We start from the raw sequence: 23,021 nt of genomic DNA, 5'->3' as shown, positions 1-23,021 counted from the left end.
AGTAAAAGAAGGAGGGGGAAAAATCATAGAAGTTAGAAAATAAAATTGTCTGTATCAGCTCTCACTGTCCAGCCCCTGCAAGTCTCCTTTGGAAAGGAGAGGTTAACTTTCAGCAGTCGCTCTCCCAAGTCTACCTCTCAGTGGCAGCTCTCTGGAGCCAAGCTCCAATAGCAGAGCGGGCCTGCTCTCTAGACTGCTAACCACTGTCTGACCACTGCCTCAGAATGAGAAAGTTGACCATCTGACAGCTCTGGCAGCACTCACAGTTACACAGAAACTCCCCAAGTGGTAAGGGTCTTTGGGGGGATTTAGGAACTGGATTTTGTTTTGCTTTGTTTTGTTTGCTGTTGTTTGAGGGACTTTGATGGGAAAGAGTAAGGGAAATCTTTTTCTCCTTTTTCTTTCCCCTTACCATCTCATTCTGCACTCTGAAAAAAGCTTGCTATTGCAATCCTTAAAAGACTCCTGTAGCATCCCTAAAAACTGAGGCAAGCCATCGTGCCCTGCCACTTATGTCTGTCTTTTATTTTGGAGGCTTATTTCAAATCTCCTTTCACTTCAGAAAACCTACAAGGTTGGTAGTTAAAATTTGATTTAAAATTCAAAATTATCTCTAAAGTGAAAGTATTCCATCTTAGTAGACAGTTAAGGGAAAATAAAACCTAGTTAAGAGTTCAGTTTGAAAAATAATGTGCCTGTGTGTCCAACATATTGGATTTCCAAAATCCTAAGAAATTTTTTTTCTCTTAGTTTAGCTATGTAATGTTTTTTATTGTTAGGGGAGAGTACATTTACAGGACATGACCTTCTCATTACTGCCTGGACATGTAAATTTGAATACAAAAGTGAATATTATTTTTCAATATAATAATGTATTCACCTATAAAACCAAAATTGTTTATGTGTATATATATATATATATATATAATTCACTCCATTAACAGGAGTGTGTGAAGGTAAAAACTCAAATACCTTAGCAGAAGAGGGCAAAAGGACATGAATTTTTTAAAAAAATAAACAACACCCAACAGCTGCCTTGTTTTGATTTATCCAGGGTAGAGTGCTTCTGGTTTGTGAAGAAAACTTTGTCCCTGAAACGTTAGAATAAAGATCACACCTCTTTTCTATAATTAGAATTTTTATTCACTGGCTTTTAAAAGAGGGTGGATAATTCTTGCACATTGACTAATGGTTTTTTAAGTACATCAACAGAAAAGAAAAATTTAAAAATTTCCAGGGAACATGGGAAAAGAGAGTTAAAGGCTCTGATATTCAATATTCATCCACATTCATACTAGCTGCAATTTTAAAGCTTGTTAGAAAAGAAGAAAAGTTTTGGGTGTTTGTTTTTAATAGAACCTGGGAGTGGAAATAGTAGCTCTTCAGTAGCTGCACATTGAATTGCACTTCTTGAAAAAAAAACTTCTGATGTCTTTGAATTTGTTCTCAATTTTTGTGCAATGTAGGTTTCTGTAACATAGCATGTGATTTCAAAAGCTATTAAATTACCCAAAACCATATGAAAAAAATCAATGCATAAATAAGCATAGATCTAACTATGAAGAAAAATAACTTTTTTAAACCTCTGCTGCTTATGTTTCACAACACCAGCTTCTTTTTAATTACCAAGTAACGTGGTAACAAAGAATAAATGGAAAGCTGTAATATCCCTTTGGGAGGAAGTAAGTTACGAACATGCACTCTGCAAAGAAATAGTGTTCCCTAATTCTTAAACTTCTTCTCCTTGACATGTGAGGTGATGTAGCCCTGTCATGAAATACCCAATGTGACATTCATCATGAAATCAGTACACCCTTTCTTTAATGTGTTCAGTTTTGCTTTAACTATTTAAAATGACATCATCTCAATCAATTTACCATAGACAAGTATGTAGAAATCTCTTGGATAAGCTTGATTTATTTATAATAAATTATAAGGGATAGATCTACCCTGTACTCAAAATTAAAATACCAACATAAATTTTCTCCACACAGTTCACTTTGTAAACTCTCAAGCAACTACTTCCTATGGCCAAGACACTGAATATGCTATTAAATAGCCTCCTCTTCATTTTGCATAGAATTTCTTTATTTTTAACACCTACTTTCAGTTTTTTAAGAAATAAGCTTTTTAAGGGGAGAAATGAAAAAGACAATGTAATTAATGAAATGCTTTCTAAATTCGTGCATGTCTCTCTGCTGTGGTTATCTCTGGCCATCTACTTATTCTCAAATAGTATGCTTTATATTGAACCTGGCTTTTTACAACTTTCAAAAAAAATCCCTAAAAGCCAATAAAACAGAAAATACTCCTTCAGTTATATTTCTCCTTCTGAAATTCACCTCAAGTTTATGGTTCAAAAAATTAAATTAAATAAATCATGTGTTGTTTAGCTTGTACTTTATTGAAGTACACTGATGTGGCTAATTAATGGTATTAATTTATCTGGATATTTGCCGACCACCTTCACATTTAAGTGACTGGCACTTGATTCCATTTGATTAATGCTTTTTTTTGACATACCAAAAATTAACTGCCATTTTATTGATTTCATTACCAGGCTCTTAAAAAAGAGGAAAAATTACAGAATTAGACCATCATCTCTTACTTTGTCTAGTTCTGAATAAGAATGGATCAGGCCAAGGATTTAGCTCAGTGGTTCCGCCGCCTGCCTGGCAAGTGCAAGGTCCCGAGTTCAATCCCCAGTACCAAAAAAAAAAAAAAAAGAGAGAGAGAGAACTGATGCCCACATGGCTCAAGATGTCTTTGGAACTTTCTCAGCAAGAGTCGCCTTGCAGTTTAATATTAATATTGAAAGCATCTATTGCCCACATCAGACTCGGTTAAGTGGGCAGAATTCCTTGTGCCACCATCCTTAGTTTATTCTCCTTTAACTCTTCAATCCATTGAAAAGTGGGGGAAAAAAGGTAGAATGGAATATCCCTGCATTTTAAAATGAATCAGTTATGCAAAAGATGTTCACCTTTTGTTTAAATGCCCTGGCAAAGCTACCAAACTGGAAATCTGATATTTTTACTTTGAAGTGTCTTTCTATGATTTTGCAAGCCACGACGGCTTTACCATTGCTAAGTTGCTTCAGCTTGTGTTTTAACAATAGCGATTCCAAGGAGCTCATTCAAAACTCTCTTTGCACTGCCTTCTGCCAGACTGCCGGAATGTACAAATGAGTGACAACTTCTATCTAGTGCTTGAGTGCATGAACCTTTAATCCACCCACAAACTTCTAACACCATACGAATATATACACATCCCTCTGAACACATCTTCACGCACATGACTGTCCTCTCGTGACCCATTCAGATGCCAACTTTGAAGCCAGTGGAATATATTTCCTACTCTCATCCAGATTTTATGGCTATAATTTGGCTACTGACAAGATTCTAAATTTGTTTTGACTTAAATGGAAGGTAAACTATGCGTTGGGTTTTTGTTTGGGTTTTGCTCTTCCACCTCCTTCACCCAATAACCGGATCTATACCTGTTAGAAATATTTTTAAAGTGAACTGGGTGGTCGGTTAAATAGAAGGAAATATTCCATCACATTCTGTGTTCTTGTTCTCTAGAGCCCATCCTCGGGGAGGGTTCTGGTGTTGATGGGGGTCTCCTTGGTCTCTGAATCCAGGAAGGTGGAGGTGGGGCACCAGGAGAGGCCACAGAGCTGGCTCTACCATCCTTGCAACTGGAATGCATTAGGTCCTTCCTCCTTCTCTCCCTCCCCCTCCTTCCTTCTTCTTTCCTTCACTCCTTTCCACCCTTCTGTTCTTCCTTCCTTTCTACGACAGCCCCATTTGGTAGATTAGCCGAGTTAACCTCCTCGCTCTGGCCAAGCCCAAGAAGGGTTAATAGAGACCGGGCTCCTGACAGCCCTCCAGGCCAGCCACGCCTGCGAGCCTGCTCCGCAGGCATCCGAGTACCAGGGGAAGGAGTCCGAGCCACTGATCCCCTCACACCTGAACACATCTCTCCAACCCACTGGGATTCCTACTTTAAAACGGTTCATTGCATGTGCAGCTACATTTCCTGTTGCATCGAAGAGCCAAGCTGGGCAGCCTGAACTGACTCCCTCAAGCTGCCAAGGAAACCGAGCAAGAGGGTGGGCTGGGAGGGCCACCCTCCTCATGCATGCCTGCGTACATATCTACATGCATGCATCGGTATGTACAAGCAGCCACCAGTTTCTTCAAGAAGGGCAGATTTCTGGGGAAAGGGCAGAAGCGGGAAGGGGAAGAAGAAACCGAAAAAGATTCTGCTCTGTCCTCACCTTCCACCTTTTCTTTTCCCCAGAAATTAGTGCCTACTTGATTGTTTGCAGCTGCTTGGAACCTCAAGGTTTGTTCCCAGTAGCAAGGGAGACTCGCGCTTCCAGAACTGAAAAGCCATTCTAGCGCCAGGACGTTCCTGCTTCGAGTTTGGGGGAAAGGTATTTCCCTCCCTTCCAGCAGATCGCCAGCCCTCCACCCCGGGCTCAAAGCCTTGTGAACCTCGGTGCCACACGTGTTTACACCCCGGCCCTTCGGCTCTCCGCACGGTGCCCCGTGCGGAGTGTGGCCCTGACATCCCAAAGCCGATCTCCCGCCTGGGAGAGACCTGAAAGGTCCCGGGGCCTCACTGGAGCTCCTCGCCTTCCCTCCTGCAGTCCCACTGGGCCTTACACTTCCTGCCACCTGCCCGCGCCACGCGCCGTCCCCAGCGGCTCCCGCCACCCGGCGGGCGCCCCCGACACAGGGAGGGTGGGTGGGGACGCACTTAGCAGGGCTGGGCCAAGGGGTCCTCTTGAGATACACTCAAGGAGAGGACAAGCAAGGCGGACCCCGGGGAAAGTTCAGGAAGCTTTGGGTGCCGGCTGGGGGAAGCCTCAAGTGCCAGAGGGAGCCCGGCAGCGGTTTAGGCCACACCTTTGAACGGCAGGCGGCCCGGAGACCTCGCGGGTGGGAAACGCGTCCGGGTCCCCGCGCCACGACCGCCATCCGCTCCCGCGGCCACCTGGCCACTGCGGCTCGCGGCTCACTGGGGCCCCGGTCCTCGGCCCCGCGGCGGCCCGCGCATCGCTCGCGGGCGGCGGCCCCAAGCCGTGTGGGACGCGCGTCTCCCGTCGAGGCGAGCGCCCCCCTCGACGCTGGCTGCCCTCCCACTCGCCACCGCCGACTCCCAGGCGGCCCCGTCCCCCTTTGTCACTCGGGGGCGTCTAATCACTCCGCATCGATTGCCCTAACTCTCTTCATCCCGTTGAAGACACATCTTAAAACACTCCAGCCCGGAGTGTGCTCTGGGCTTTATCCACACTAATCAAATGATTTACCCTTCTCTCTGCGCTCTCCTCACAGAGGAAAATCGTTCGAGGCCCGGCTATTTGTGTGTGATCAGTAAATATTTAGTGCGGTGACATCCTCGGCGAGGCTGTGGATCGATGCGGGGCCCACCGGGAGGTGCGCAAGGCCGGGGGGGGGGCGTCCAGCCCACCCGCCCGCTCAGTGGCACCCCGGGCTCCTCCCGCCCTCTCCGCCGCGCTGATTTACGGCCTCGGCCGGCGCTGGGGCGGGGGGGGGGGCAGCGCGCCTGGAAAATTGGCTTTTCAACCTTTCTCCTCCTGCCATTCCGCCTCCTCCCTGGGCTCCAATTGTCGCCCCTTGGCCGAGGGCGCCCCGCGCGCCCCAGCGTCCTTCCCGAGCCGCGCGGGGCCCGCAGCCCACCTATCCCAGCCCGGCTCGGTCACCTCCTCCGGGCAGGCTGCTCTCCACCCGCCCACACCTCGAGGGCGGAGAGGGATGCCGGAGCCCAAGCCGCCTCTGCCTGCGGAAGGAGTGGCCGCTGGCTCTGCTGCCCCTTCCCCGACCCCCGGCCTCTCCCCTGCCACGGCAGCGTCTCGTCCTCGACTCCCCTGGGCCGGATGGCGTCGGGCGGGAACTGCCCTTCCCTGTGCTAGACACTTGTCCTTCCTTAGAAGCCAAAAGTCGCTGTGGCTGGAGGTCTGGACAGGGGCTTCGGCCCTGCTCCTGACTGTCAGAGGGCGACGCCCGCGGCCCTGGGGCCCACCCGGCCTGTCCTGGGTGGGCACGTACTATGTCAGCATCACAGGGCCGCCCCCTGGACCTGGCACATCAGGCAGGGGACCCGATCCACCGTGGGGCATCGCGCGGTCCCACCGTGTCGCATGAGACCCGCCACCTCAGGATGGTACTTCGCCAGACCCGTACTGAGGACACGGAGCCCTCGGGTTCCACCGCTCTCAGGCCAGGAGCGCCAGCCTGAAAGTCTCCGGCATTGTGCCCACCTGTTAGCCGGCCGCTCCTGTCTCACCTGGGCCCTCGGCCTTTGCAGTTCCCCTGCAGCCCGCAAAGGAAGGTGCTCGACCCCACTGTGTGCATGTTCCCTGCCCAAACGCTAGCACCCTCCCTTTGTCCCGCACATGGTTTTCTAAATCGCCTTATCTGCAGACTATATCTTTATACTAATGCATACTTAATTGGTCCGTCCTGACTGTCCATATAAAACAATTTAATTAGGGTGCTTTCTTGCTTTGCAGAGAAAAGAAAAAAAAAATCTGCCCAATGCTTATTGTATTTAGCACCAATACAGGCAGAAAATGTAGCACAAGTTTTTGGTTGAAAGAGCACCTCTGTGCCCATTGAAGGGCGTTGATCCGAAAAGACAGAAAGGACAAGTAAAATCGATTTGAAGCGACCCTCTCTGTCCTTTTCACACCATTCAGAAACTCCATTCCTTCTAAGACAAAGACCAGCGCCTTGGGAATTCTCAGGGAAAAAGAAGACTCCAGTCCCACAAGCCTAGGGCACTTTTAAAAAAATCGTCAATATTGCACTTTAAACCTGCACTGGGTGCCATGGCCCTCGGATGGGAGTTTCACAAGCACCCTCTCCGAAGAGCCAGGCAGTCTGGCCTGGCCGGCAACCCCCCATCCCCGGCTTTCTTGGCCTTCCGGCCAGCTCAGGAAGCCGGCCTTTAGGGTTAGTGCAACCCTCACCTTTGACCCTCAAGACTGGAGTGACTGCCAGTGCTACCACTCTGGCCAAAGGGAGAAGAAAACAACAGCAACAAAAATCTCTCCTGAACCCAAGGAAACCAGCTGTGGTTCAGCTGCCTGAGCCACCTTACCCAACAGCCACCTCCATCCCCAACTTTCCGCCCTCTTCTTTGGCCAGGAACTGCTCTAGCCACCTTGAAGGGGTGGACTCAGGTGGGCAGGGCAGCATCCCTGGGGTGGGGCGCTTGCTAGGTCTAATTGGTCCTCCCTTAGGAATCCCGAATGACAGGCTGTGCCACTGACGACCAGGCTGGGAAGGTGGTCCTCCGTCAGACCTGGCAAAACAGGGAGGAGGGCCAGGAGGAGGGAGGGAGGATGGGGAGAGGCCACCCTGGGATCACCTTCACCTCCGCTGAGCCTGGCCTGCCTGCTCCACCATCCCTCGACCTTCAGCTCGGGTCAAGAGGGGCGGGACAAAAGGGAGGGGGGCATCCCTGAGTTACACAAGTGGCCTCCTTCTTCTAACGGAACGAGTTCACCACCTCCCCAGAGAGCCTCACACCCAGCCACTCAGTGGAACTGAGGAGACAAACCGCAAGGAAAAACTTCTGCAGCCCATATTTATGGTATTAATGAATAGTTTAAAAAAGATTTACACTTCTTATGATCAATATTCTCAGTTATTTCCCTCAAAGTATATAATTACAGTGTCCTCGGAGTTTTCAGCATTGTTTGAGGTGGCAAAACCATTTGTAATTTTCATTAGCCAGTAAACATGTAATTAACATTCAGCACTGTGTTTAACTTAATTCCTGTTTAAGACAAGGACAAGAAGCAGCCGAAGAGCGTTAGTTCCATTTGTCAAGTCTGACATACATCTTACCATCACAGTTTCCTAAAATAAAAGGTGCATGTTTCCCCATTATTCTTCTCTTAAAACAAAACAAAAAATCCATTAGTTAAAACTGCATTAAACTAGGAGAGGCAGCATAATTTACTTTCCATTTTTGCTAGTGGTTGTAGTCCTGCTTCTTTTATTCATTTTTGGGGGAGTGAAGAAGGGAGGGGTGAATTAAGCATTCATCCTAGGAAGGCTTGAAATGGGGAACCCCTCCCCCCAAAAGAAATAGATTTCCTGTTCAGGAAAGTTCTAGAATGGGCACCAGAAAGGGGAGGGAGGCACTAATCCACAGGGGAGAGGGAAAAATCACTTAGGGGGACTTGAGTTAAAAGTAGAAAATGAGGGTTCCAGCAGATTCCTAGGAAAAATGTTGCCCTCCTGTTTCAAGTTCTATCTTTGATCCAGGGTAAGAGGAGCATGTCTGCCAGTCTGCTAGGCTGCTGCTTTTTCCCCCTCCTCTCCCACCTCTGTTATTTCCCAACTCGCTTTAGGATCAGCCTCCATCCCTCTCGACCCCAAACAGTGGAATTTGGCTGTGCCTCGGGTTGTCCTGCTTTGCAATATCGGCTGTAGTTGTTGGCGGTTTTCTGCTGAGCCTGAGCCGTTTGCTGCAGCCTCCGACTAAACTCATTAAGTTGGGAGATTTTTTTCAATTGGACGGGTGTTTTTAAAGTCTCGTCTTTCCAGCCCCAAACAAGGTGTAACAACGCACTCTTCCTTCTAAGGAATGAGATGAGAGACAAGGATCACTCCAGACATCTCCTACCTACGGTTTGGGGTTTTTTTTCTTAAAGGCGAGGCTTGCATTCCTCAGCAGCTATGTACAAAGCTCCCTGAAACCTTGTCTCTCTAAAGTTAGTGTGCAGGGCTTTCCTAGGCTGAGAGCGAACGCCTAATACATGGGGAAGCACTCCCCGGAGGTGGAAGATCTCTCCCTTCACCTTTCCTCTTTTTCCCTGCAGGCTAGTGCCTACTTTTTATCAGTTTGCACAATCGCTTAGATAAACATCGAGGAGGAGAGTCTCTTTAATTATCAAAGACACATCTTTTCAGGGGGCCAACAAAGCGTTTATTTCACCCGCCAAACTAAAGGAGAGTTATTCCAGTTTAGAAGGAAGATGCAAGCGGTTTGGGATCTTGAACAAGGAAAATATGGTTTTGGTATGTTTACTTACAGTATTTTTTTTTCCTCTCTCTCTCCTTTCTCACTGTTCTCCTTGTGCTGTGTGGGGTTGGGGATGACTTGGGGCTTTGCAGATGATGGGTTTGCTAATGTGTATGAAATGCCTAGGACTGTGGTGGAAAGGGGGCTTGGGGAAGGGGGGACAGAGTCATTTCAGTGCACTGGCATATTTTATTACATGTGTGTGGTAGGAGAGGTGGCAGAGGGAAGAGAGGGGGAAAATACAATTGCAAAGCTGCCAAAATATGATTAAACCGAAGCATAAAGACTGCGCAGTGCCTCCCATCTCCTCGTCCTGTCTCCTCAAACTCATGTCCTTCTAAAGAGCAAACTGAAAACCAGTCCTATAAGCCTGGTTTTCCAAGCAGCAGACGACTCGGTTTTCTAGAAAGGGGGCTGCTAGGCTCGCGCCGAGTATCAGAATTTACTGTTCGCTTTGCCTCTGCGCTTCATTTTGCAACCTTGTGCAACTGACAGCCAGGCAGGCAGGCAGGGAGGAAGGCAAGGCTCGCTCGGCGCCCTCTCGGCCGCGTCTCGGGAAGGGAGCGCTCGGCTAAGCTAGGAGGAGGACCGCGATGAGGAGGGTACTCACCGTCGGGCGGGATGGCGGAGCTGGCGTGCGGGTTTCGGGCAAACGTTTACCTTTTTGCTGTCTATCGCAACCGCGCCGCGCTGAATTTAAGAAGCAATTCTGTGCTCCGTCCAAAACGTTCAAGGAACGGTTCCTCATTTTTAAAAAGCCAGCGAGAGAGACGACAGAGACAGAGAGAAAGAAAAAGAGAGGAGGGGTGAGAGGGACGCACATAAACCCAGTTCAAAAAAAAAAAAAATCATCACCTCTTCACCAGTGACTCTGGGAGCGCAGAGGCGGCGAGATCCGAGTACAGTCCAAGCAAGCCAGAGCCAATTAATTTTAAATCCTGAAGAATTATTCAGATTAAAATATACAGAAGTTTCATTCTCCTATGTCTACGTGAGCCCAAAGTCGTTTCCCTTTAAGAGAGCCTTTTCTTTTAAAGTTGAATTTTAGGCAGCGAGGACTCTTACACTAGGGGGCAGACAGATACTGTACTTGCTCCAATCTTTAGCAATTTTTTCCCTCCCGGCATATGCTCTGATTTAGCACTGTAAATTTTTCAGAGGACCCAACTCTGACAGCCCCTGGTGATTTTCAAAGTACCACAAGCCAGTGGTTAAAAATTGCATTGACTTGGAAGTTCAGAGGGGCACAATGGAAGCCCCTTTCCCTATTCATGGAGCTCTAGTGTGGTGGAAGAGAAAAACACACACGGACCAGACTGAGGGAAAGGAGGAATTCAATGAATCCTGGTGGACAGAACTGGTTTCTGCTGAGTTGAGAGTTACACTAGGCTTGTGCTGGGGTCTGCATTCGTGTTGTGATTTAATATGTAAAGAAATCCAGACCCTCCAGCCACTTTTTGCAAGAAAATCATATTCCTGGTTGATTTCCTTAAAGATCAAAACAATTTCTTCCAACTTTTACCAGTCAAATTAAAGCTTGTCATTCCTCTCATTAAAATAAATTTACATCTGCAATAAAAGACTGGGCTGGATTTAAAAGAAAAACAATAACCATGTAGCGATATTTATCTTTTAGTCTGAGAGCTACTTAATCTTAAAGCAAATGAGCATATCTGAAGGAGACATTTTTAAATATTTTCACCTCTTTTTTGTTGTTGTTGTTCTTCCCAGTCTGTTGTCCTGTTTCTTCTTCCATGCACTAAAATTGACTTCATTTTTTTTTACAATGATGTCTCCCTACTTCTAAACAGCATTTCCATAAGGGAATGAGTCCTAAAACAATGAAATGCTCTGACTTCATGGAAGCCCTGTGGTCTTGTGCCCTGCAGGCTTTTAACTCTATGGGAGAGATAGTTGGGAAATAGTTCCACTGCAATCTGTGGCCTAGAAATTGCAACAATCTTTACATTTTTTAAGAATGAAAGTCTTCTTCCCCAAAATCATTCCTTCACAAGTATGCAAAAAAAGTGGTATTTGCTATGGACGTCTCTGCGCTCAAGAGGCAAGAATAAGCTTTCCTATAATCAATTATTCTCATCTTCTATTAAATTGAGATGGGAATACCCATTAGATTACCTATCTGAACCTCAGCCTCAGTATTGCTGAACTTGTCCCTAACCTTGTGACATTTGTAGCACTAGGCAAGTCCCTGAATCACACAAGTTGAAAGGGGGAGAAAAAACCAAAGCCCTCTTTGAAATTATTTCTTTCCCATCCTTCAGGTTTCTCTGTAGGAAAAAGTTACATTGCCTCTCTAATCAACCTAAAATTCTCACCCTGGCTTCACTGTGTGGCAGTCTTATAGCCAGTCAGGTTTATGAAAGTTCTGTGCTCATTATAGGTCATTATTTCTTAAAACACTCAAATAATTCCAGCACCTGCGGCTTTAGTGAAATATGTGATTTCGGTGAAGAATGAGAGGGCTAGGAGGGATTCAGGAATGAAGTTTAAAGAGAGATTTTTCTTTCCCTAAAAACCAACCCCTATCTGCCCACTTGGTCCTTATTTTGTATTCTGCCTATTTGTGTAAAAGGAAGTGAATGCAGACTGCAATCTACATGTGTCAATTATATGTGTGGTTTATTTTTAAACACCTTTATCTCATCATTTTTTGAGCCACCAAATATATTTTTCTGAAGTCATCAATTTACCCCTTATAGCGTTACTCTTTTTCATCTGGAGCTCAGCATCTTTTGTGTTAAATATTACAATTGTTCATAAACCTTGTTAGCTTATGGGCTTACAGGTTTTCTTGGTGCCAAGTGTCCTTGATGGGGACACAATTCTCTTGTCTACATGTGGAATAGTCATAATCCATTGACTGGTTGTAATCAAACAGCAAGGTTAGTGCAATGGGATATAGTGTGTGTGGGGGGGGGCAATTCTACACTTTTGATGTTTAAATCAAGCACCCTGGAATTCAAAGCCACAACCATATCAATGATTTTAGCATACTGAGAAGAATGGTATAAGCTATGAAGTTGTTCTTTTTGCAGTAACTCGGGGGCAAATATGGCTTGTGTGTGTTTTTGTGAGTTGTCTTGGTATTATTTTCAATTTGGGGCCAAATCTCTGGATGTGTTTTAAGGACTATATGAATGCTTAAAAGGAACTTGAAGAACAATGAAGTCTGTGCTCAACTGTTCTGTGACCTAGAAGCATAGTCTCAGAAGTCTTTGTCTGTGTACATAGACAAATGTGCATCTGATACATGTGTGACTACATGTCTGCACCGAGGGTCTGCTCGGGAGGCTAAGCGGGTGCCTCCGCCTGTCCATCAGCGGGCAGAATGGTCTTTTCCCTCTTACCACGACTGCCACGAGTGTGTCAGGACGTTGGCTTGCGAGTTAGCTAAAACCAACCAGGGAGGATAAAGTCGAGGAAATTTTATTTTACTTGCGTCATGACAGTGAGATGAAGTCTACTTCTGCTTCTCAGCATCCGAGATGCTTTATTTGAGCAATTAAAATGTCAGGCCACAAACCTAGGAAATGTTAACCCTACAAGGAAAAGATAGACAGCGAGCGGCCCTTTTCAACATGAAAAATAAATAAATACCTAAGAACGAGCTCCCAAACCGAGCAAGTGATCAGAGTTGATTAGGAGAAGGGGTTTCCATCACCCTGATTCGGCCGAATCTTTCGCATGGAAAACGCATGAAAGCTCAGTTCGAGGCACCTTCCCCCTTTACTCCCTGCCCCTCTGCAAAGAAACCGGGGAACTTTTCTCTGTCTTGGGCTCCTTGAGTACCGAGACGCGCCGGGGCTCCGCCGGTGGTGCGCGCGCGGCGGGTTTCGTGGCATCGCCAAGTTGCGAGAGGCGAAGTCCTCGATTCCATCCCAGCCTCTCGCGGAGCCTTTAAGAGGCGTTGTGTGTGCGCGCCGCGCTCCTCTCCCCGCCGGGGCGGAAGCCTCGGGTGCAGGGCGCGGAGAGAACCGGGGGCCGCGCTCCCGGGGCCGGCGCGGGCCCATCCCCCGCTCGGCGGCCGGGGCGGCGCGGCCACCGGGTCCCCGCCCCCCTCCGTGCCCCCGCGCGCCCCGCGCCGCGAAAGCAACGCCGCTCGCGCTAGGACCAGGCTGCGCCCGCGGTCGCCATGGCGGGGCCGCCGCGCTCCGGCCAATGACGGCGAGGGGGCGGCGCGCGCGCGCCTGGCCAGGCCAACCCCGGCTGCTGCCTTATAAGGCGCGCCGTCGCCATGGCAACGTGCGCTAAGTTGCAGCAGTCGTGTCAAAGTTCACTATATAGAGAGCTCAGTGAGCTGATCGCGGAGAAGCCACTTCTGCCAGCCCCGGCGCCTATAAATCGCATTCCCTCCCGCGCCCCCCTTTTTAGCATATTTGATCACTTTGATTCTCTGTTCTTTTCTCTCCGCGGTGTGTGTGTGCGTGCGCGCGTGTGTGTTTTCCTCTCCTCCTCCTCCTCTCCCCGAGTTGCCTCCTTTCTCCGGGTGCCGTGCTGCCTCTCTCCCCTTTCATTCTTCCTCTCCATCTTCCTCTCCCCCTGCGCACGGAGGATGTGCTTCTAGGTGGTGATCTGCCCTCCTTTCTCTCTTTTATCATTTCTCCCCCGCCGCCGGCGAGTTGACTCTTTCCCTATGTGTGTGAGGCGGCGGCGGCAGCAGCAGAAGCAGCGGCTCCGGCGGCGACAGCAGCGACTTCACCGGCGGCGGCGGCGCTAGACGCGGCGGCTCCGGGCCCAACCCGGCGGCTTCAGCGGCGGCTCCGGCGGCGGCGGCCGGGGCGGCCCGCGGGGAGCGGCGAGCGGCCTCCACCGAGCGGCGCGGAGCGGAGCGGGCAGCGGCGCCGGACGAGCGGGCGGGCGAGGAGCGCTGCGCGCGCCAGGCGCCCGGGGCAGGCGGCGGCGGCGGCCCAGCGCCAGGACGACGCCGCGCAGCGCCGGACGCGGACCACTTTCATGCTGATTCCCCCGGACCCGGGCAGCGCTCCGGCCACTCCACGGGCCGCCGGCCTCCGCCCCGGCCTGCCTGGCTCCCAGGGTGCGCCCGCGCCCGGCGCCTCGGCTCTCCCAGTCCTCCAGATTTCCATGGCTTTCCTGAATGGCTGACTGTGGGCTGCCCTGGACTTGGCCCCCGGACAGTCGCCTCTCCTCCTCCTCCTCCTCCTGCTCCTTCTCCTCCTCCTCCTCCTCCTCCTCCTCTTCCTCCTCTCCCTCCTCCGTCTCTTCCTCCTCCTCCTCCTTCTCCTCCTCCTCCTCTTCCAACTCCTCGGCTGCACACCAGATCTGAGAGCGAGAGAGTGAAGGAGAGGGAGGGAGGGAGTGAGAGCGAGACCTTTGGAGATTTTTTTGCCTCCTACTTCTGTCTTGAAGCCAGACAATCGACTTGCAGCTCTCCCTCCCCTCCCTCTCTCTCTCCCTCTCTCTCTCCCCACGTTCTGCTCCCACTCGCTCTCTCTCCCGCATCCCCTTCCCCTCCCCTCCCAACGGAAAGCCCCCCGAAACCAACAAAGCTGAGCCGAAGGAAACAAACAAAACAAACACACCGGGCCAGACAAGCCATCGACAAAACTTTGCAAAAAACAAAAACAAAAAAGGAAAAACTAGCCAACCTCAACCAGCTAGCGCTGAGCCACCCGGGGCACCCTCCCGCGCCCTCGCACACACAAAAGGCGGCGCGCCGGAGCCCGAGACCCGGGAGCCGCCGCCGCCCCGCCGCCGCCCGCAGCCAGGGGAGCAGGAAGTCCGGACGCGGCCCCCATAGATATGGCAATGGTAGTCAGCACGTGGCGCGACCCCCAGGACGAGGTGCCCGGCTCTCAGGGCAGCCAGGCCTCGCAGGCGCCGCCCGTGCCGGGCCCGCCGCCTGGCGCCCCGCACACGCCGCAGACGCCGGGCCAAGGGGGCCCGGCCAGCACGCCGGCCCAGACAGCGGCTGGCGGCCAGGGCGGCCCAGGCGGCCCAGGCGGCGACAAACAACAACAGCAGCAGCACATCGAGTGCGTGGTGTGCGGGGACAAGTCGAGCGGCAAGCACTACGGCCAGTTCACGTGCGAGGGCTGCAAGAGCTTCTTCAAGCGCAGCGTGCGGAGGAACCTGAGCTACACGTGCCGCGCCAACCGGAACTGTCCCATCGACCAGCACCACCGCAACCAGTGCCAGTACTGCCGCCTCAAAAAGTGCCTCAAAGTGGGCATGAGGCGGGAAGGTATCGGCCTCTCATTTCTCCCCTTCGCCCGGGGTCCCGGGGCACTGGGTGCGTTTGGCTAGCCTGCTCTGGGTAAGCACTAGCGGCCTCAGCCCTGCTCTGCTCTTCGCATTGCCGCCGAAAGGGCTTGTATGCTAGAAGGAGTTCTGCACTGGAGCCCAGACCTCCAACTCCGCATGCTTTGGCGGACTCAGTCCCTTCTCTGCGAGCCGTTTTCATTTTCTTTTCATTGACTGAGAGTTCATTCCAGTTCACCTTTCTTCGGGGGATGGAGTGTTGTTGTTTTAAAGCCTGCTCTCCTGTTCTTTCTCTCTCTCTCCTTGTTTTCCCTGCATGTTCAACATATGTCCCTCCTCCCCACCCCTCTCCCCAGCCCCCACCCTCTGAAAAAAAAAAAAAACCACCTGAGATTGTACTTTTGTACGGGAGGTTCAAATTACAAATGGCAATTTTATGCACTTCGCCGTATTAACGCTGCCGCCCGGGCAGCGCTCATGTGACCCTCCGTGGATTAACATTCTGCTAAAAGAAATACCTCTGTTTTCTTTTCTTTTTTTCCCTTTCCCTTTTGAAACCGGGAGAGCGCTATAGGGAGCAGGAAAGGGTGGGCGAGGGGCCTCGGGCTGCTGCTTTCGCCCCGCGCGAGTTGGGTCTTTGTGAGAGGAAATTCGCCCTGCGCGGCGCTGGCTCTGCCAATGGCGCGCGGCGCGCGGCGCGCAGGGCGCGGGCTCCGGCTCGGGCAGAGCCAGCGCCGGGCTTCCTTTGTGTTTCTGCGAGAGCGACTCTCCCGGTCCGGAGTCAGATAACAGCCCCAGCCCGAGCCTGGCCGGCTTCCCCGGCCCTCTCCCTGGCTGCCTTAAGCTTCAGCCGGCCTCTGTCGCTCCGCCCTCTCCTGTCTCCTTCCGAGCTCACTGATCCGGCAGACGCCAGACCTCGACTTTCTCCCTCTCTCTCGCCGCGGGGCTCCCGGGCCGGCTGGGGCTGGGGCTGAGAGGTTTGGGGAGAGTAGTCCTGGGTGGCTGCAGGCCCTCTGGGGTAGTCCCTTGTGTCGTGCAAAAGCGTCTCACCCTCCTCCTAGACTCGCCCCTCCCGCTCCTTCTCCTCCAATCAATAAGAAATATCAGCTGTTTAGCAGTAAAGAAGAAAGATGCCCCCAGAAGGCTACATCCCGCCCAAGGCGCGGGCCCCCCCACCCCCAGGCAAAGCCGCCAATTCTGAGTCCTTGGCCGACCAGCCCTGAGAGGGCCTCAGAGGCCGGGGCTCTGGTGTGGCCGTCAGAGCCTGCCTGGGTGGCTGCTTCAGAGGAGTGCTGGTGCTTCCAGGTCTGTGGCAGACCTGTGTGACTCTGGCGTGGCTCAGGGCCTGGGCAGGTGGAGGTCGGGCAGGCCAGGGCAGGTCCCGCGGGGGAGCCGGGATCAAGGCTCGGCATTAACTGTGGAGTGTCTCTTTTCCTCCCCAGCGGTGCAGAGGGGCAGGATGCCGCCCACCCAGCCGACCCACGGGCAGTTCGCGCTGACCAACGGGGACCCCCTCAACTGCCACTCGTACCTGTCCGGATATATTTCCCTGCTGCTGCGCGCCGAGCCCTACCCCACGTCCCGCTTCGGCAGCCAGTGCATGCAGCCCAACAACATCATGGGCATCGAGAACATTTGCGAACTGGCCGCGCGGATGCTCTTCAGCGCCGTCGAGTGGGCCCGGAACATCCCTTTCTTCCCTGACCTGCAGATCACGGACCAGGTGGCCCTGCTGCGCCTCACCTGGAGCGAGCTGTTCGTGTTGAATGCAGCGCAGTGCTCCATGCCCCTCCACGTAGCCCCGCTCCTGGCCGCCGCTGGCCTGCACGCTTCGCCCATGTCCGCCGACCGGGTGGTCGCCTTTATGGACCACATACGGATCTTCCAAGAGCAAGTGGAGAAGCTCAAGGCGCTGCACGTCGACTCTGCCGAGTACAGCTGCCTCAAGGCCATAGTCCTGTTCACCTCAGGTAGGAAGGAGCCCTGTCCTCTCATGCCCTGGTGCAGAGTTAGGACCCAGAGAGGTTGGGACAGGCCAGGGCAAACCCAGCCTTTCCCTCCTGGAAAGGCCAAACTGTGGATGCAATTGGAAGTGGGAATTCTGTGTAGCTGCTGGGCACCACCAGGCAACTTGGCCTGGCCAAAGGCAGGGCTGCTGAAAAGATGCTCAGACATGCTTCCAACGTGGGACCTAGGGCAGGCTCCCAGACCTCTTCCTCCTCTGCAGTGCCCAAACTGGGTGCCCTCTCCTGCTTCCTGCCTGAGCCCGGGCCCTTGGGCCTACTTGGCCTCCAGGGAAGCTCTTCAAGGCCCTGGCTTTCTCTGGCATGCTGGCTGGGCCTCTAAGAGATGCTCTTGGGCACAGGCACAACCCTGGCATCTTCCCTGCAGGAGAAAGTTTGCCCCTGCAGGGGAAAAGTTTGCCTTGTAACTCAGTAAAGAGTTTGAGATACAGGCAAATCCAACCTGAAGGAAGCAATTTTCTAACTCATATTCTTATTAAAATAATGCAGGAGATGGGAAAAGAGCTGTCAGAAAGGGCCAAGAAGGGGGAGGGACCAGCATAGCCTCAGGATGTCTGCAGGGGGTTGAAGACTCTGGGCGCTTGCTTCCCCCACCCAGCCAAACCATGAAGACAACTTTCAAACAATCCAAAGTGTATGCCAACTGGGGCTGGATATGAGTGTTGCTGGAGATATAAAACCATCATCAACTGTATTATGAAATCTAATTAGTTTGCATGTAGTTTAACCTGTGTGAGTAATAGATCTGATATTAATTAACTCTTGAGGCCAAATCATTTTTGAAAGTGTCTGGCTTTCCATTTCGGGCCACACCTACTGAGGCTTTCGGCTGCCTGCAGGCTGGGTTCAGCGTAGCCCAGGTGGGTGGAAATAACCCCTCCCTTCACATTCTTGTACTAAGTTGTCAGCTGATCCCTTTGTCGGGGCTGAGAGGGGAGAGGGGTTCCAGACTAAGAATAACAAACATTTTCACGTTGGCTTGCAACCTAGTCACCCACGGCAGCTTTTTAAACTTGTAAGCAGGAAAGTAGAAAAGATGTATAGTTTAGGTGACAAACAAAACAGATATCCACAGTTTCTCCCTTATTGTTCGACAGAAGCCTGAGAAAACAAGTCGTTAGCTGAATCTGTCCCAGGGTCCAAGTCCTCCACCATCTTCTATACAGTGCTGCTCCTCACGTACATTCTCCCCCGACACCCACCCCAAATGCAGCCTTTGGAAGTCATTAGGAATCAGTTAGAGGGCAGCCCGTGGACAGGGAAGAGCTGGGAGGCTGGGATCTGGTTCTTTTTCTCACGAGCCTGTCACATCTCCAATATGTGCCTGATGCTACTGTAGAAGCAAGATAGTCCCCTACCCTGCAGCTACCTCTTCCCACAGCCTGACCCCCAGCCCGAGTCCTCGGACCACAGCGGTGGTTGTTAATTTCTTGATGTCATTGTTATTTCTTCCCCTTACCCTTGGTCTTTCAAGGAAAGAAATGACTGATACTGTCGCAACAGTGTAATTTATTACTGTTTGCAAAATGTGGAGAATGCCGATCGCCTCACAAAGAGATAAAGGTGCCTGTTATCTGATGCAGAAGGAGCCTCACAGAGCAGATGCGAGGGAAGGAGTCCTAGACCAACAGATCTTGAAATTCCTCTCCACAGACACCTATGCATTCTGTAGACATGTAGAGTCCTAGACACGGATTCGAGGAGGCTGGCTGGCCCTGCTCGGAGGGGAGGAGGTGGTGGGGCTGTTTTGGAATATCTGTTTTAATGACTCACAATATGCATGTGCTAACCCCAGTCTTGTCTGGGGAGCCCGGAAAGGTCAGGTCACCACCTGAACCGCCTTCCCCAAGAAGCCTCTCATTTCAAAGGCACTTATTGTATTTTCACGTATCAGAAAGAGAAAAGTGTTTTCCTGAAGATAACAGGGAGGGGAGTGCTTCTCAGAGGGACCTGGGTCTAAAAAAAATTTTTTTTTTAATAAAATAAAGGGAGGTGGGAGAAAAAGGGAGAGAGAAGAAAAGGGGGAAAAGAAACAGCTCAAATGAACAGAGGTCACAGTTTGCATGGCTGCCCCTCAATAGGCTAAACTGACAAGATCAGTTTTAAAGGGCCACTTAAATCAGTTTCAAAGACTGGAGAAGAATGAGTCGCCCTCTTTGGGGAGAATCTGAGGCTGGGTTGTGGACGCCATTACTTGAGCCTGGGCCAGGTTGTCCCCCACCCCCCAGCCACTCTATAATTATAATCCAAACTATTATTTACTGAGGATGGGGGGAGCGCTTTGGGGCAGTTTTGGTTTCGTCTGTTGGTCTGTCTGAGTACTGACTTGGGCCAGATTCACCCAGTGCACTTCTGTCTGAGTCTCCCAGAGATCCATTCTAAGGACTGGGCAGGCAAAGCTGGAGCTCCTTGGGCTGGGTCATATTTTACAGCAACACTCCAGGACCACCTCATGCTGCTGCCACCCGACCCCAGGTTTCCACTGCATAGACTTCCGCCCCAACTCTGAGCTTGACAGAGCCCTATGAGAACACCTCGTGTGACCATTTCAAGCCTCCTAATCTGATGACTGAATTGGTCTCCTTCTCTCTCTCTCTCTCTCTCTCTCTCTCTCTCTCTCTCTCTCTCTCTCTCTCTCTCTCTCCTTTTCTTCCAGATGCCTGTGGTCTCTCTGATGTAGCCCATGTGGAAAGCTTGCAGGAAAAGTCCCAGTGTGCTTTGGAAGAGTACGTTAGAAGCCAGTACCCCAACCAGCCAACACGATTCGGAAAGCTTTTGCTTCGCCTGCCTTCCCTCCGCACCGTGTCCTCCTCAGTCATAGAGCAATTGTTTTTCGTCCGTTTGGTAGGTAAAACCCCCATCGAAACCCTCATCCGGGATATGTTACTGTCCGGCAGCAGTTTTAACTGGCCGTATATGGCAATTCAATAAATAAATAAATCAAAATAATAAGGGAGAGTGAAACAGAGAAAGAAAAGGCAAAAGACTGGCTTGTTTGCTTAATTTCCTTCTGTTAAGAAAGGATATAAAAGGATGTTACACGTTTGCTAAAAGAAGAGAGGGGAAGAATTTAATGGACTGTGAATTTTAAAAAAAGACTGTCAAATGAACTTTTACAGAATGCATTAAAAAAACTCCTGTGTTGGTCAGAAAAACTTGCTACTTATCATTTTTGTATAAAAAGGAAATTAGTCTTTTTCTTTTTTTGGTAATTTTTTGAAAAATATTGCTAAAAGTGCATTTCAGGAGATTGGGAGAAAATTAGCAGAATGGAGAAAGTAAGTCTTTTTTTTTTTCCAAATTATTAATTGTCCTGTGTCTATGTACCTCTAGCTGTTCTTTTTTGTACTTTTCTGGTTCCAAACCAGTTTATTCTGTGGTTCTATAATAAGTTTTGATATAATCTTGGCTTCTTAAAAACTGTGTATCATTAAAATATATGTTCTGCAAGAATTAAAACTGAGTCCATGAAAATATCATAGGAAGACATAAAACTTTAAAAAGCAACTCAGAGATGACGGAAACGCACTTACAAGTGGTGACCAAAAATTTTAGGTGAAGTTGAGCACTCTAATTAGAAAATGGGAGGAACCACATACAATACTTAACTTCCCTGCCCTTCCCTTGCCCCAAAAGACACCACGGCAAACCTAGCTTTTTAAAAATATTTTAAGAAAGAGAATGAACTGTGGAATTTATTGGCAGCCAAGGAATGTGTCCAAGACACGTGCTGAGGTTTTGAATAAAAAGTGAACTTTTGTAATTTGAATTGGGTTCCCGCTTAGTTCTTGAATTGTTACGAAAATCCTATATCTGTTTGTATATTTGCAAGCCCTTTGTATTATAATTGTTGATATTTTCCCTTTTTAAAAAATACCATTGAAATCAGCATGACAAAATAACACTGTTGGCACTTATAGGTAACGTGATTGATTCAGTATCTTAGAGTTTACAGTTTGTGTTTTAAAAAACTGAAGGTTTTTTTTAAGTGCAACATTTCTGTATACTGTAAAAGTTATAATAACTGAACTGTTTGGTCGAGTCTTTGTGTGTTATATTCCAAGGAAAATTGAAAGTATTCAGAAATTAAAATATTATTTGATATCTGAAATCTGTTTGGTAGTCCCCACTCACTGTCCATGGAGCAGAACCCCTGTGAGCTCTGGAGGGGGCCTGAGCTGGCTGGGGGGGGCTCATTTGTTTGCTGCCCTCAGTGAGTTTGTCCAAAGGTGGACTGGAATATTTGCCTGTTTAATTTGGGTGTGTGTTGGGGGGAAGCTGAAGTTAATGGTTTATGTATGGTTTAGGAAGTGCCACACTGACATAGTAAGCCACCCCCGTTCACCTGATCCTTTTAATTAAAAATGGATTTTCCAGGAAAAAAAAAAAAGGCCCTTATATTTGTCACACTTAAGTGCCTGCTTAGGAAAGGTATTGTGAAAAGTATTAGAAATCTTGAGATCACTATCTATTTTATGATCAGGAAAAATACTCTTTTGTACATTTCTGACAGTTAGGCAGAAGATCATTCAAGCAAGCTAATCACAGCATTGTAAATAGGGGGCAGTTGTTTGCAATGAGTTTTTCCTTAAGTGGGTGTGATTTTTAAAAAATATTCTGTGGTTCTCATCTAGCATGGTTGTTGAGAGGACTTCAAATTCAGTGGCACAGCTTAGAGCGCTAAAGGGTCTGCTGTTAATGTATATAGGATAACTTGCAGTTGGGGCCGCCTGTCCCCTCCCCCCTTTACCTTCTGTCTGACCACAGGTCAAGGGTGTCTTCTCCACTGGAGTTATGTACAGAAAAACACATCGACAGTTGGACATTTCAGATTGTATAGGTACAATCTGTGCTGCTCTGGGATCCTTTGTCCTCAGAAGTCAAATTAAGAAAAAAAGAAAAAAAAAGAGAAAGAAAGAAGAAAACTTTACAGGGTGTGCTGATTTGGAAGTAGTAACTATTTGTTTAAATCCCACCCCCACCCCCCCTTCTTTTTTTCCTGGTCCTGGGAGCTTGCAGTTTGTTCTTATTTAGACTTTTCAGGCTGCCCTCCCACAAATATACTTAACCATGTTGTGGTTTAATCTTAAAATGGGGAGGGGGCGTGGTGAGGTGAAAGAAAAGGGGTCATTTTGTAAAGTGTATTAAACTTTGATACTCAGTTCTAGCCAATACATGCAGACCAGAAAAATCTGATTTGTGCATTTGAGCAGACTTCTCCATCTGACTCTCAGCTTCTTTCTGTAGATATATACATATATAAATATAAGTATGTTCTTATGGCACAGTATCTTTGACCTTTAGATGGAGGTTTTCTCGGTTGTTTATTTTCTCCTCTTGCAAGTGCTATCCATGTGAGTGTGTGAAGTTTCCTAATAAGTAAAACCAGACCCTTTTCCTTGTTTGTTTTGTTAGTTTATTGTAAACAGCCATTGTTGTAAATTATTATTGGCATTAAATTATAATTTATGATTTTCAAAGCAAAAGACATTCCCTGTTTTATTATGCTTTGAGCATGTGTTCTAGGCGTTGCAAATCTCTCTCTTACTCTCTGTAAGTTTCAGCAATGAGCTTGGGGTCTGCGAGGCAAAAAAAAACCCAGAATTTTTCAACCGGTTAAGACAAAACCCCTTGTATGTGTTTCGAGTGGCCGGAGGAGGATCTGTTTAGAGTCTTGAGTTTGGGTTA

General features: G+C 49.3%; 2 protein-coding genes and 1 long non-coding RNA gene across 38 annotated transcripts in view; 2 read left to right on the top strand and 1 right to left on the bottom strand.

The window, feature by feature from the left end:
• The window catches only part of LOC101712748 (uncharacterized), a 78,135-nt gene extending 65,012 nt beyond the window's left edge, over positions 1-13,123 (bottom strand). For 25 of the 33 annotated variants that reach the window (XM_087188312.1, XM_087188318.1, XM_087188310.1 and 22 more), the window contains exon 1: positions 9,680-13,118. In XM_087188312.1, the coding sequence (XP_087044438.1) occupies positions 9,680-9,892 (213 nt within the window). In that variant the 5' untranslated portion in view covers positions 9,893-13,118. Of the gene's footprint in view, positions 1-9,679 lie in introns of all 33 variants that reach the window. The other 8 variants (XM_087188326.1, XM_087188334.1, XM_087188340.1 and 5 more) reach the window with 4 other exon arrangements.
• LOC110350725 (uncharacterized) lies at positions 5-4,722 on the top strand. The gene is made up of 3 exons (XR_002397504.2): positions 5-288; positions 4,033-4,175; positions 4,306-4,722. It is a non-coding gene; the product is annotated as an uncharacterized LOC110350725 (long non-coding RNA).
• On the top strand, positions 8,184-22,819 carry Nr2f2 (nuclear receptor subfamily 2 group F member 2). 4 transcript variants are annotated; one of them, XM_087188309.1, is made up of 4 exons: positions 8,184-8,310; positions 8,867-9,065; positions 16,752-17,279; positions 19,990-22,819. In XM_087188309.1, the coding sequence occupies exons 2-4, from the start codon at positions 9,023-9,025 to the stop codon at positions 20,262-20,264; spliced, it is 846 nt and encodes a 281-aa protein (XP_087044435.1). In that variant the 5' UTR covers positions 8,184-8,310; positions 8,867-9,022; the 3' UTR covers positions 20,265-22,819. The 4 variants fall into 4 exon arrangements, with proteins under 4 accessions (XP_087044435.1, XP_004852766.1, XP_004852764.1 ...); XM_004852709.4 differs by lacking the exon at positions 8,184-8,310 and having other exon boundaries at positions 8,725-9,065; XM_004852707.3 differs by lacking the exons at positions 8,184-8,310; positions 8,867-9,065 and adding an exon at positions 14,728-15,292.
• The last annotated feature ends 202 nt before the right edge of the window (positions 22,820-23,021 follow it).

The sequence above is a fragment of the Heterocephalus glaber genome, unplaced genomic scaffold, assembly GCF_053883595.1.
Source record: "Heterocephalus glaber isolate CG9 unplaced genomic scaffold, H.glaber_assembly_v1.0 deba00001531, whole genome shotgun sequence".
NCBI classification, from domain to species: domain Eukaryota; kingdom Metazoa; phylum Chordata; class Mammalia; order Rodentia; family Bathyergidae; genus Heterocephalus; species Heterocephalus glaber.
This window is presented reverse-complemented; position numbering and strand designations above follow the sequence as displayed.